We start from the raw sequence: 14,930 nt of genomic DNA on the forward strand, positions 1-14,930 counted from the left end.
AAAATAAATATGTCATGCTTAAAAAGTAGATAAGAATGATTTTAAGAGCACTACTCTGAATACTAAGCTGAGAACAATGTGTTAGTTATTGCATTTAATGAAAAATGGTAATGAGGTGCAGTTCCCTTCTGCTAGGAAGTTTTTCTCATGGGATTGCATCTAGATTATTCATCCATTAAAATACAAGTGTATTAAATATTAAGATCAGGGGGATATTTTTCCATTCATTACTGTCTTGAAGACATGAATGGAAAAATCCATGGTTCTTACTAGACCAGACGGAAAATTTTTACTTATCAGACTATTAGATTTCCCTTTCCGTAAAAGACTAATCTAATAAATAAATACAAAAAAAACCATAATGTCTGAACTGAAAAAAAAATGCCAATATAATTGTAAAATAAAACGAATATTAATAAATATAACAATAAACATTAAAAAAAATAAAAAAAATGGGTACATTACCTGGGTATGATCCATGATACGTAGCTTTCTACCTGCCCTTCTGCTCCACGGGAGGTTTCTGTCCTCCCTGAGCTCGTCTGACATCTGCGATACAGTTTGACAGGTGTGCCGCCCCAGTCAAACTGCCCACCTGCCACGGTCCTTGGAAGTTGTCTTTCACAACCGCCTTTCCTTATGCCCACATAAGAAAATATATTTCCAGTGTTTTTCCTTATAAAATTTTTATTAACTTTTTGTTTTTATAGTTTTATTTTAGCAGCTCTGCATGTTCAGATTGGCTGCTGTATATACTGTAAGCACAAGCTCACCAACAACTCACCAAGAAGTCACTGCTAAGAGCACTGAATTCATGGTTCACTCCTAGCTTTAAATGAGGTTTGGTTGGAATATGGTTCCAACAATTCTGAAATGTTAGACTGGATTCACACGAGGTCATTACGTCCGTAATTGACGGACGTATTTCGGCCGCATGTACCGGGAGCCGAGCTCCTAGCATCATACTTATGTACGATGCTAGGAGTCCCTGCCTCGCTGCCGGACAACTGTCCCGTACTGAAAACATGATTACAGTACGGGACAGTTGTCCGGTAGCGAGGCAGGGACTCCTAGCATCGTACATAACTATGATGCTAGGAGCCCGGCTCCCTGCACTGTGTTCGGTCCGGGACTTGCGGCCGAAATACGTCCGTCAATTACGGACGTAATGACCTCGTGTGAATCCAGCCTAAGATAACATCTCTTTCTCTTGTAACACCTTACAAAAACAGCCTCTTCTCTTCCTCTACCTTCCCTCCACATTTTGTAATATTCCCACATACATAAAGAGAATTGTTTCTCCTTTCCATCTAGTCTTAGCAGTTCCTGTCTGCCTCTACATTTACAGTCTCCTTTTGTAAAGTGCTTCTCCATTATACAGATACATATTGCAAAGCACAATGTGCATTAGTAAATTACCATCAAAGGCTTCCACTAGGGAGTTCATTCCTATTTAGATTATATTCTACATTTTCTTTAAGCAAGCCTATAATCATTGCATTAAACCACATTTAAGTTACCCAATTATACAGTACAATAGATTTTGTATTTTTCAGCTGTGGATGTAGTTCTTTTATTAAGGAGACCTCAGGCATATTTTAAGACAACTTTTTGGTTAGGCTTTTATTGTATCACTAAAGATTTGGATAAGTATTATTAAATATACACCCATATGGCGTAATCCTCAAATGTGGGATTTGTACCAATTGGCAGGATTTGAGCAGTGGGAAGGTAGGGGCATACATTTTATAGCACAACTGTATCAAGGTTAGGTCTTAAAGTCATCCCAACAATTACAAACAGAATTTGAGTTGCCTATCAGTATCTACAATTGAGGGATTCTCTGAATGCTCTGGCTCATTCTGCCACCTTGACATTACAGGCTTCTGTTATAATTACTAGGTTGGAATCTGTGGGCTCCTCGAGGGGACTTATCTCCTTTCTTAATAGACAGATACTGGGATTTATGATACCGACCTCCTTGGATAGGCTTAGAGATAGGTGGTCACAAGATGTGGGAGATATTGATACGGAAACCTGGAAGGCAATCTTGGCTGCGGTCCCGACACTATCTCTTAAGGTATCTCATAGAAGATCCCAGTTGTTCTTACTTCACAAGGCATATTGCACCCCGGTGTTGTTGAGGAAAATGGGGATTCGTGCTGATGCTAAGTGTCCAAGTGCCCAGCTGAGACAGCAGATCTTTTTACATATGTTCTAGGGTTGCCCTGTCATACAGCCATTTTGGTCTTGAGTGTTTCATTTATTATATACCTTGTTTCAGATCTCACTTCCCCAGACAGCTATGGTGGGTATTTTGGGTTCTGTGTCCAATCTGCCTATCACAATACCTCATCAACTAACCATTTAAAAAATTCAGTACCAAGCCCGCAAATAAATTGCTGCTCACTGACTTGATATTGATCCTCCGACATATGTTGAACTAATTAACCATATGAATGGAATCATTTGAATGGAGAAGCATATTTATGAGAAATGAGGTACTATGAAAAAATTTGAAAGGCAATGGAATATATAGTTACTAATCCTGGATTGCCCCCCACAGAGGTCGTCTCGGAGACTTCCCGTAGCTGTGTTAGAATTTGGGTTATTTCACTAACTAGTTGGGATAACGCTCATTATATTCTGGGTCGTACATCATGTTATTTCCATGTCAGCTTATATAATTACTGGGTTATTCTCAATTGACAGCCCTGTGTATTCTTGCGTCTGTGGTGCTCCTCATCAAGGGAGGGTGGGTTAGGTTTTATTTACTGTATTGTCTTTTTTAAGCCTAAATATGGCAACCCAAATAGTGCAAGTGAACTTGCACTTTAAATGTATGAATTAATTTACCTATACTCTGTGTCTTACCAGATGTTATGTAATATTTTTACTCATTCCTGCTACACGCACTCTTACTTTGTCTTTGCATTGTCTCATTTTCTAACCATTTTTGCATTGTGTAATAAAGATATACCTTTTTTTGAAAATACAATTTGTTTGTCTAGAATTGCATTTCTTCTCTTTTTTTGTGTGGTATGCATTGTCTTTTTGTATTATTGAAAATGTTACTAAAAACTATTTGATTTAAAAAAAAAAAAAGATTTGGATAAGTATTTAGAAAATTTTTTGTTGTTGCCTCTTGATAGCAGAATAAAATGTGTTTTTATCATTAAAATAAGATAATAACAAAGAAAAGTGATATCATTATCTTTAATTGTGTTTCTGAGAGTTAGTAAATGTTACATTATTGAGCTCCTGAATTATTAAAGGTAGTTGAGGTTAAACCTTTTCTTTCTTGTTTGCAGATCTTTCATTTAAATTACGGATCATTGCAAAACCTTCACTGCCACGACAAGATCTGCAATTTGATTTCGCCAGCCCCTCAGCATGTCCTCTCCAACCATGAGCTCCACAGCACAACCAGGTTAGCCTTTAAAAATACCTATATATAATTTGACATTAGTATTAGCATGTTTAGATTTTTCATGCATTTGTATGTTATAGTAATAAGCAGAAAGAAATAAGGCATAAAATGTTATTTTCTAGATGGTTGAACAATGATTTGCTTAAAGGCTTTGTCCACTTTGGACAGACCGCTTCCATATACCCTCACTCAGACTAAAATCCTGCATTTTATAACATTTTTCATTGACTTAAATGGATACCCGATAGTACTTTATTTTCCTTGCAGTGTCACTGGGGAACGGGGGAAGTGATGAACAGTATGTGACCCAGTGATAAATGTCGATTGCTAGGAGTCCCAGGGGCGTCTCTATCAAAAATGTCCTGTTCTTATTTCTTTGTGTTGAGGGAATGAATGAGAGAGGCACCCTTAGAACACAACACACTGGGAGAGACAAGGGGGGACCACTTTCTGTATCTACATAATTTACAGGGAGAGGCAGGGAGGCCGTATTATTTGTGTTTGAATCATTTTTTAGGCAAATGGATGTACTGTTGCTCCAAGCAAAGTAACCACCATATTACACTGAAACCTAAGCCAGGGCGTGTGTGGGGGTGGGATAAGGCGTTGAGCATGTGCCCCGGATGCTGGATGCAGGGGGGATCCCTATCAATCTACTCTGCCTTGTCCAGGGTATTTATATACAGGACAAGGGCAGTGAACTGAATTTTTGGGAAAGGGAACGAAAAGCCTATCTGCAATTCTGATCTAAGAATAGAGATGGAGGTCTTCTTGCTGACATACTGACTGTTGAATTACATTTGTTTAGCAAAAAATATAATTGTCAGTGATACAAGAACAGTTTTATAGAATCAACTACTTGCTCTAAAGGCTGCAGAGCAACCGGTCAAGTCATAAGACAAGCTCGGTCATTATAACAAATATCTTAAGGACATGAAGCAGAAATCACAGGCAATACTATGGGTCAGACAGGTTAGATTGTTAGAGAAGTTTTCCAGGACTTCAAGTGTAATTGTCAGTTCATTTATTTTTTAATAATGTATAGGGCAAGTGATTTTAGGAAATATGGCAAAATATTTTATTAACCAATTCACCTTCCTTTCATTGTAAAACTGTTCCTGAACTGCTGTCCCTATCCTCAACTACTGGCCGTTACTAAGCCCACCATTGTGACCAAATGCATTGAATGTCTACTTTGATGTCTACTTCTCATTCACTCTAAACCAGGGGATCCTTCTGTTGACTTGAGTACAATCCTCTGCCATTTTTAAAAAATAATCTATGGTGTGCTTGACTTCTAGTAAAACAAATATAAAGAAATTGCTCTTTGATAGGTATCTCAATGAACTGGGTTGTGCAAAGATTTATACATTATCACAAGTCAAACAGGGGTATATCTATAACTAAGGGTCTTTTCTCTTTGTGCTAGTTCAAAACCCCACTCTACCTCTTGGGACAGAAGAACCCAGCACTTATGGGCCCCATTCTTTCCACCCATGTAAGAAATTAAGGCCCACAATAGACAGCCAATGTTGTGGTGTCTGTTCACCCATAGGAAATGAGGATAGGGGGACTTCTTCAGTAGGGCACCACTATGGTATGTACAGTATACCCATGAAGCCTATTCGCGGTTTACATTACTTCAAAGTTGCGCTGTATAATAATGGAATAGGAGTCAACTTAATTCTTACTATATAGTTTCTTTGTAGATTTGTTTGGATTTTTCCAACTGTTGTGCTTATAAATATTTGTTTATTTCTTATTGTTAGAGAAATACAAAACATTTAACCAAGTATTAAAAACAGCAATTTTGTTTGCTACGAAGAAAAAGAAGCAATCCTTTAATTAGCGGGTTTGTTTAATGCCAGCTAAACCAGAATGGAATTACTGTGCTGCTAAAATCTGGAATAAAAGACTGATACAGATTCTAAAATCCCATAATACCACTAAGACTGATCACTTAAGTGGCCGAATTTCTTTTTCGCCTTTGTAACATCCATGCATAGGATTTCTCGACTGTAGCAAATATTGCAATTATTTTCTTAGTCTTAAATTTCATCTCTGCTGCAATAAAAAAAAATACAGTAAATGTGCCACCTTATGGGAGCCAGCCTTTATCATCGTGCTGTTTATCATCCTCTTTAGATAGTACTTTCTTAGTATCGCTCACTTTAGCCTTCATTTTTTGTCCGAATTTTCTAATAGCTGACCCAGCTTAATAAACCGTGCTGTCTGACCAATGTACACATTCCCACATGGGCATTTCAGCATGTATATGCCATTTTTGGAAAATTTAAGCAAAATATCCTTTTATGGAAATTTGATTACCTTTCAAAATTGGATGAGAAAAAGGACCTCCTTGTATAATAGAGGTGACATTCACTTCTGACATGCCAAACATGGGAAGGTGCCATTTCTTTGAGTTCTTAAATAGGTCTGTTTAGAAACCTTTTGAGGTTTCCAATCAGCCTGTATCAATTAGTTGGCCACTGATTTTTGTTTAAATAGGCCATAAAGTTTTGACCTAAGACGACTGATGAACAGATAAGAATGTGGTTGACTCAGAGAGAACTATACTGTATTTTTACAATGGGCTCTTTGAGTCCTAAAGGGTTAAATGAAAATTGCACTTTCAATGTATACTTATAGGTTCCTGTCCTACGAACCGCATGGCAACATGCGGTTTTGAGGTCCAAAGGTACTTGGAAAGATAGAGCTATATTGTTTCTATAAGCGTAAAATTGCTAGTAGTTTATATGATACTTCCAATCTAGCTATCTCTCTAGAAAGGTGTATTTTAAACTTTGTATTTCAAAGCTGTTTTTAATCTATGTGATTATAAGTTCTCTAGTATTGAAGGGTATATAATCAGGCAATGGGATATACCATGAAAAAGAAAGAGAAAATCCAGCGCTGTGTTTGATTAAAAAGGAAAATTGTTCCCAATTTTATTGAAAAAATGGTTAAAAGTTACACGGAGACGCAGTCTCAGGGTGTATATATAGCGGGCTGGATGACCTTGCAATGGGATATACCATGCATGCTTAAAAAGGGATGCGGTCCCTCGAAACGCCGCTTTTGGCGTATCTTACACTTCTTCCCCTCCAGCAACATCACTCAATGTGACTTATAGACTACATTTGACAATAGGCGATACTAACCACTACTCGGACTATCGCACTGAATGGTGAATATTATATGCCATTCTATTTCTATGCTGCCAAATTTTGTACTGAATTGGATAAAGAAGTTTTTTACCTGCAAAAAATTGTGCATTTCGTTTATACTAAGAAAGAAGACTGTCAAAATCTGAAAAAGAGGAAGAGTGTGATGCAGCTGGAAAAGTGTTGCGAATGTACGAAAGTAGTTGTTCATATTCCAACCAGGATAAATTTGTCCCAGGTCTCTGAGCAGGTACGTCAAGTGAGTCAAGTGAGGATAGTTTGCCAACTACCAATACATGCTTAAGACGAGGAGTCAAAGAAAGCTTTCAAATTAGGAGGGAACGGGCTAAGAGACGAGGCTGAAATTCGGGGTTCTAGAATATGGAAGACATAGGACCCGGTCTAGACTATATATTATGCTTTAAAACCCACTCATTCCAGACAGACAATGAGTGAGGAACTATAAGGGGCCTAAAGGGGAATCCAAAAATGATATAAAGATCAAATTATTAGAGTTTGTGATCTTAGGCCATCACTGATTTCCAGATTGAAAAGACCCTATAGAACAATCAAACGCCTTTGACACCTGATTTCTAAGCAAAGGACTATTCTAACCAATAGCAGTTTGTTTAGCTTGTCGTGTCATTTTTTCAGTAGCAGAATTTTCTGAGCAGTGTAAAAATGTTTTGAACTCCGTATCCAGAGCATTTTCATTTTAGAAATCACTGGTGGTCTGAGATCACACACTTCCCTCATGTAATCTTCTACTGACATGTATCTATGACATAGCAAAAGATAATTTTTACTAAATTTGCCCTTTAAATACAGAATTATTTTCTAGATACATACATATTAAAAAAGTTTATGCCACAAGTTTTTCATATCTGTTATATTGCATGAAACATCTAAAATTGTGATGGCATTAAAATAGTTTTTGATAACATGAAATTGTTACAGTTTGCAATGACATAGAGCTGGAATTGAAGAGGAGATGCAGAGTACTAAATAATAGATGTGGTGTATCATTTCATTATTACTAAAGTTAATATCCATAGTATTATAATTATGCTGCTCATAGTGTTGTGCCGATACATCTCCTCTAATATAGTAACCTCATAAACGTTAACCTAGAGATCAGTAACGGTAGGAATATATGCAGCCTGGGAGCTTTAATGGTTCCTATCACAGAATCAAAATGACTGTATGCTTGTTACAGCTACTGGGAATTTGGAATAGAATAGCTTCTTCTATAAAGAATACCCCTGCTGTAGATAAGCCATTTATGCAGATACACAGGGTTCATTGATGCCCATATTATTTCAGATTAAGAAACATGGGAAGATTCATGTGAGGACATTTGTGTATGACTTGTCCTCAGTTGTCCTGAGGTGCAAGGGGGTGGGCATTGCTTTTGATTGTTCTTACAATTCTCATAAGTGGCACTATTCTAAAATAGAAGCATCTGGCTTAATCACCACTGGGGTTTTGGACCTGCTATTTGAGACAATATTTTTGTACCTTTGTTCTCTTGCGGCTGATTCTCCCGAGCTTTCTGTGTCATCAGAACTACAGAGCAGGAAATAGACCTGCTTGGTACATTATGTCAGTTGCTTTTGTTATTTGCTAAAATAAAAAATGACTCTCTTCATGGATTTGTATTGCGTTTGTATATACAGTGAATTCTAGCCTAGGGCTACATGGGTAACACTGTTGCTACACCACTAAAAACGGTGTCGCATCATGATATCACTTAAGCATTTCCTATACTTTACTATGAGACTGAGCTACATAGATGACTCGCATTACCATGGAGAATATAGCAACAAATTGCTCCAGCCATAATGGTGATATATGTAAAATGTGTGCAATTCTATTTGAAGTGCCTACATTTTATTATTTCAAATTATTTAGAAATATAAACATTTTATAAAGTGTATTCTCAAAGAAGTCTAATATCGTTACGTTGTTGCTATATTGTATAGTATATGGTGTTGTTTATATATAAAGCAAAAAATCAGAGCAGGGGTGTGCAACCTTTTTTTGTCCGATGGCCACATTGTCAGATTGTACACTCACAAGGACCTCAATACAACTTGAAGGGGTGCTCCCATCTATGACATATTGGCAGCCTATACCATAAATGTCTGATAGGTGGTGGTGCCACCTCTGGAGCTTTTACTGATTGAGAGAATGGGGATCCCCTGCTCCCCAGTTTGGTACTCCAGTGAGGAAGAGTCAAAGTAGCCATGCATAAGCATAGTTCTCTCCAGTATAGAGCTACTCCCATAAACTACAATGAAAAAAGCCAAAATCATCATCCACCTCATCTCTTCCTCTCTGGAGTCAGGGCCGCACTGTCCATAAGGCGATATGAGCATCTCGCCTCAGGCAGCAGCCTACTTCCTCTCGGAGGGGGCGGCGGCGCCATTGAAACCAGCCGCCGCCACCCCCTCCTGCACTATAATTGTACCTGCGTCTATAACAGATACAATTACATGCATACGCGCTGCATAAGCGCTGAATGGCAGGGCACATTCCGTGCCTGCCATTCAGCGCATTTTAATGACGTAAGCGGCACGATGACATCATCGTGCCACTTGCATCGTTGAATAGCAGGGCAAGACACCATGCCAATTAGCGGCTTTGAATGACGCAAGCGGCACAATGATGTTATCACGCCGCTTGCATCGTTGAAAGGCGCTGATTGGCAGGGCAGAATGCCTTGCCCTGCAATTCAGCACCTTTCAACGATGCAAGCGTCGCAATGACGTCATCACGCCACTTGTGTCATTCAGCCCCAGCAGACCTGCTCAGAATAGAGCAGGTCTGCATTGCAAGAGGACAGAGCGGGAACGGGATCAGGTGTGTATGTAAAGTTTCTTTTTTTTCTGTTAAAAGTATGTGGGGCACTATCTACAGGGGGGGCTATATCTGGGACACTATCTACAGGGGGGCTATATGTGGGGCACTATCTACAGGGGGCTATATGTGGTTTACTATCTACAGGGGAGGGCTATATGTGGAGCACTATCTACAGGGAGTGCTATATGTAGGGCACTATCTACAAGGGGGCTATATGTGGAGCACTATCTACAGGTGGCTATATGTGGGGCACTATCTACAAGGGGCTATATATGGGTCACTTTCTACAAAGGGGGCTATATGTCGGGCACTATTTATGGGGGCTATATGTGGGGCACTATTTACAGGGGGCTATATGTGGGGCACTATCTATAAGGGGCTATATGTGGGGCACTATCTACAGGGGGCTGTATGTGGGGCACTATCTACAGGGGCTCCTATCTACAGGGACATCTATGGGGGCCACTATCTATGGGGGATCCATGTAGGGCACTGTCTACAGGGGGCACTATCTACAGGGGCTCTATGGGGGGCAGTATCTACAGGAGGTTCCATAGGGGGCACTATGTATGTGAGGTACTGTCTACAGGGGGTTCTATGTGGGGCATGGTCTACAGGGGGCTCTAACTGGGGCACTGTCTACAGGGGGCTCTATGTGGAGCAATGTCTACAGGGGGCTCAATGTGGGGCACTGTCTACAGGGGGTTCTATGGGGGTTCACTATCTACAGGGGGCTCTATAGGGGACACTATTTACAGGATGCAATGTGTGTGTGTGTGTGTGTGTGTATGTCTATTAGTGCTTAGATATGAATATTACTATCATTAATAATAATAATAATGTATGGTCACACGCTGCATTGCTGCAAAGAACTACAACGGTTGGAAATATATTTTCCCCACTATTTCCAGTTGTAGGATACATGCCATTCACTTACTTTGTCCCTGGAGCTCACATTTTCCTTGTTTGCCAAAGCTGTAGTACCTATGGAGAGGGGAAGCCCTACACAATTTTTTTGCCCCACACATGGTCCCCATGTCATGAGTTTCATAGGCATCTTATTAGTATTCCCAGTTTATACAGGAATTTCCCAATGATGCATGTAAAATGGACATCATATTTACAGTTACTAGTGATCTGGAGTTCCTGCAATGTCCAGTTCCTGCAATGTCCAGTTCCTGAGGTAGACTAGTCAACAATTTCCCAGCTCTTACTGTAAAGAACACCTATCATTCTTCTTTTCTTTTTTTCCAGCGACACAAAGCATTCCCTCTTATTTTCTGTGGTGAGCTCAGAGCAGAAGTGTCATTTCAAGCTCCTGGGCCCCAATTCAAAATGGAACAGGACCCCCACCCCCCCCGCCACCATGTGGTATTCATACTAGTGTCTTCTCAAGTGACAGAGGGTCCTCAGGGCTTAGAGGGGAGGGGGGTGCTACCTCTGCACAGCTGTTCACAGTTTTGTTGCATGAACCATGTATTTAGCAGGGGCCTAAAGAATTTTATAGGCAGCAGCATATTCAGGATCCATACATTACTGATCCTAAAATATTATTGTGTACATGAGATCATATTTGCCTTTGGATGGGCATGGGTCATGAGATTTCAAAGAAAAGTTGGATTATGGGTATATCTTCTATATACTTTAGATACACACAAGTATGAAACATCCTTTTCTTTTTTTTTTTTTTTTAGAGGGGGGAAGGTGTCAGTGGGTCCGGTGGTCTTTTTCTCTACTTATGAAGGACAATTAGTCATATTTGTACATAGAGAAAATTCCTACAGACGTTCACATTTGCATTTAATTTTATGTTCCTTCCTGTGCTTAGATTCATTGCAGACCTACAGCTGGACTTGTGTATAATAATTGTTGTGTTCAACTATTTCATTTACCTCTAGGGATTTGCTGATAATTTGGTTACATTTGTTGAAATTTCCCAACAAGTGTTTTCTACTAAGCACTGCTGACAGTCGCTGACCGGTATAGTTACCTATCATCACACTTTCTTTCCCCACAATAATGTATCTTAAATGTTTCTTTATAATGAATGATGCATAGTGAGGGCCCTTGTGTGGCAACAAGGACTTCCAACACAACCCTTACATGTAGAACACAACTGCACTTCGCCCCAGAGAGACGGATTTTCTAAACTACTTATTAATTCCCAATGCTGAAAAAAACCTAATGCCAAGTCTCACCAGGGGAAAATGGATGGGGCTTCGTTATATGTTTGCTTAATAAAACAGCAAGGTCATTAAGGAAATATTTACATCCTGATTATGTCACAAGCTTTCAACAAGTAATGCTATAGGGATAATAGGGGTGAACAGAAACATTCCAATTTTCCATGTGCAAGAAATTAAAAAAATAAAATAAATGACATCAGCAATACAACATTCTGAAAGTATATGGAATCTAATCACAAGGACCAGTGGCACAGTTATAAGGGGACGCATCTACGCTAGGTTACCTCTACCGCATAGGACATGAGCAAGAGTGATATAATGACATATCACCATAATTGAATAATAAAAGAGAGAGTTAGCTCATTAAACAAATTAATTCTGCACTTTATTAATGCATATGGATCCTACAATGAAGTCATTGTATACGTCATCATGTGACAGCTTTGGAAATTAGATGAGGAGCCAAGTTTTGAGCGTTTAGGTCCAAGAGCCAAACAAAGTAGGAAAAAAAGACAAAAGAGATACATATCTATCTGTTTTTTTGTAATAATTTGTATAACATATTGCCAAGATATCCCCTAAAATTAAAAACAATAATCGTACCTGAACTTCATTGGTGATCAGACTGGATCATTATGTAACTATTTTAGGAAACATATTTAGATAACCGTTTATATTATCTATTGAAGCAATCTGTTGTTTTGTGGAAGACTCTTACAGAAAAGAGCCCTTTTCATAGCTGGAGATAGAACCCTTTGTTCCTGTAGTTGGAGAAGGTGCAGTGCTATATTTTGGGGCGACCTTTTATATGGGTTTTTATATAATTTATAGTTGATCATGTCCCACTCTAAATGTTTTTTCTTTCCTAGCAGCATCACAGAAACCGTTAGAACTTTCACATGTTTCTGTGATGCTGTTCCCTTGCAGGGTCCGAGGCGGGATGGCTGTCTATCAGTGTGACCATGTATAGAAATACTCCACACACACTTTTGGTGCAAAATTCGTAGATGTATTAGTTGAACACATAGTGTCTCTGCTGGCAGGTCAGAGTAGTAAAAGTTAAACATTTTCAGTCAAAACAGACCTTCATCAGACCGTCTGACTGCCCAGAGTTGTAAGCATAATAAATGTATAGTGGCATATAGCTGTAGCGAAGTAATCGCTCAATAGTATCTATGTGGCAACTTCTTGGTTGTATGAAAAAACTTCGGATGACATATCAAGTTTCCCGGGTTATTTCTATTGCCTGCACTTCAGAATTCAGAAGAAACGGAGTGCCGTGCTTTATCCTATCAGTGTGACCATGCAGTGCGACCTTAAAGAGGCTCTGTCACAACATTATAAGTGCCCTATCTCCTACATAATGTAGGCGTGTTTTTACTTTTGATCAAGTGGGTGTTGTGGAGAGAAGTGTATGACGCTGACCAATCGCGAGATCACGCTTGGTGTGCTGTAAGTCCCGCACAAATGTTACCGAAGTGTTGGGATTGTGAATAGACATCCCGTCCTGGCTGGAGGGGATGTCTATTCACTGTTAAGACACTTCAGTAACTTTAAAGAGGCTCTGTCACCACATTATAAGTGCCCTATCTCCTACATAAGGAGATCGGCGCTATAATGTAGGTGACAGTAATACTTTTTATTTAAAAAAAAGATGTTTTCACCACTTTATTAGCGATTTTAGATTTATGCTAATGAGTTGCTTAATGCCAAAGTGGTTGTGTTTTTACTTTAGACCAAGTGGGCGTTGTACAGGGGAGTGTATGACGCTGACCAATCAGCGTCATGCACTCCTCTCCATTCATTTACTCAGCGCATAGGGATCCTTTTAGATCGCTATGTGCTGTCTTATACTAACACATTAACTATACTGAAGTGTTTAGACAGTGAATAGACATGCCACGGGATGTCTATTCACAATCTCTGCACTTCGTTACTCTGTCTGTGGTAGTTACAGCAGAGCAAGCGTAATCTCGTTGTAACCTGTCATCTACAGCGTAACCTCACAAATTTGGAGTCTATTTTTTTTCTAGCCCCCACCGTTTCTGAGATATTGATGCCATTAATTTAGGCACCCAGTATGCAAATGAGGCCTTTGACTGTCAAGTGGGTGGTTAACACCGCTAACTTGACAAGGGGGAGTGAACCTTGCCACTCTTTCGACCTTTCAATTAGAGAGGACATCTCACTATCATCAGCATGGGCGTCAGTGAGTACATGAGCAGCTCTGACGCTGTCCACTCTGATTGGATGGCTTCAGAACGAAAAGTTTTGGCTCCCTCTTGCCAGCTGAGTGATGATAACCGCCCACTTGAAAGGTTAAAGACCTAATTTGCATATTGTGTGCCAAACTAATGGCACCGATATATCAGGAACAGTGGGGGCGAGAAAAAAAAAGAGGCCTGGGCGTGTGAGGTGTCGGCAATCTTACTGAGATGTCAACTGCAGTTTTTTGGGCAGGTGACAGGTTCTCTTTAAAGTTACAATATTGTTAGAAGTTTTTTTACCCATGCTTTTTTATTGTGTGAATTATGTAGTGTATTTACTATTAGCTGGCTTAGTTTTTGTAAAATAAAGGCGTCATGTTTTTTCCAGTAAAAATATAAAATACAAGTGTTTTTACATTAGCATTTATTTACTTAGCTCTGCCATTTGCTGATTAAAAAAAATAGACAAAGGTAATTTCTAAGAGGCTGTTTCTTACAGGAAGCATTATGGGATTCATTATTCCAATAATAGCATGTGTTACACTTATTGTTGCCTCGGCTGACTTTCCTCTTATAATGGGTTCTGTTCAATCAAAATTGTGTTTTTGTGCTGGTGATTTGGTTAAGAACATAATAACTATTTCCTCTCAAATGGATTTACTGAAAACATTTATGCATGAAAACTACTGAAAGTAGATTATTGTTTGGGAAGTAACAGAGAATAGAACTGTCTGCAGCCATACATTTTATTCATTTACACTTAAATGAGAAAATATTGAACACTATGAATAAACCTACAGGCACTTATATTAGAAATGTTCTATTAAAATAGGTCTTAAATCAGTATAATTTGTTGCACACAGCCAAATGACACATAATTGTAATGATCCTCGGACCAGCGGAGTACTTTTCCACTGCTCCAGAGTCCAGTGGCGGCAGCTTTACACCCCTCCATCCGCCACTTGGCATTGTGCTTGGTATGTAAGGCTTGCATGCTGCTACCCGGCCATGGAAACCCATGCCATGAAGCTCCCGACGTATAGTTTTTGTGCTGATGTTAATGCCAGAGGAACTCTGCAGT

At 39.3% G+C, this 14,930-nt stretch overlaps 1 protein-coding gene across 2 annotated transcripts in view; it reads left to right on the forward strand.

Annotated features, from left to right (window-relative positions):
- HDAC9 (histone deacetylase 9) overlaps positions 1-14,930 on the forward strand; it is a 407,399-nt gene that overhangs the window by 31,060 nt on the left and 361,409 nt on the right. For both annotated transcript variants that reach the window (XM_075827302.1, XM_075827303.1), the window contains exon 2: positions 3,312-3,430. In XM_075827302.1, the coding sequence (XP_075683417.1) occupies positions 3,394-3,430 (37 nt within the window). In that variant the 5' untranslated portion in view covers positions 3,312-3,393. The remainder of the gene's footprint in view (positions 1-3,311; positions 3,431-14,930) is intronic.

This window comes from Rhinoderma darwinii, chromosome 5 (genome assembly GCF_050947455.1).
Source record: "Rhinoderma darwinii isolate aRhiDar2 chromosome 5, aRhiDar2.hap1, whole genome shotgun sequence".
Taxonomy (NCBI): Eukaryota; Metazoa; Chordata; class Amphibia; order Anura; family Rhinodermatidae; genus Rhinoderma; species Rhinoderma darwinii.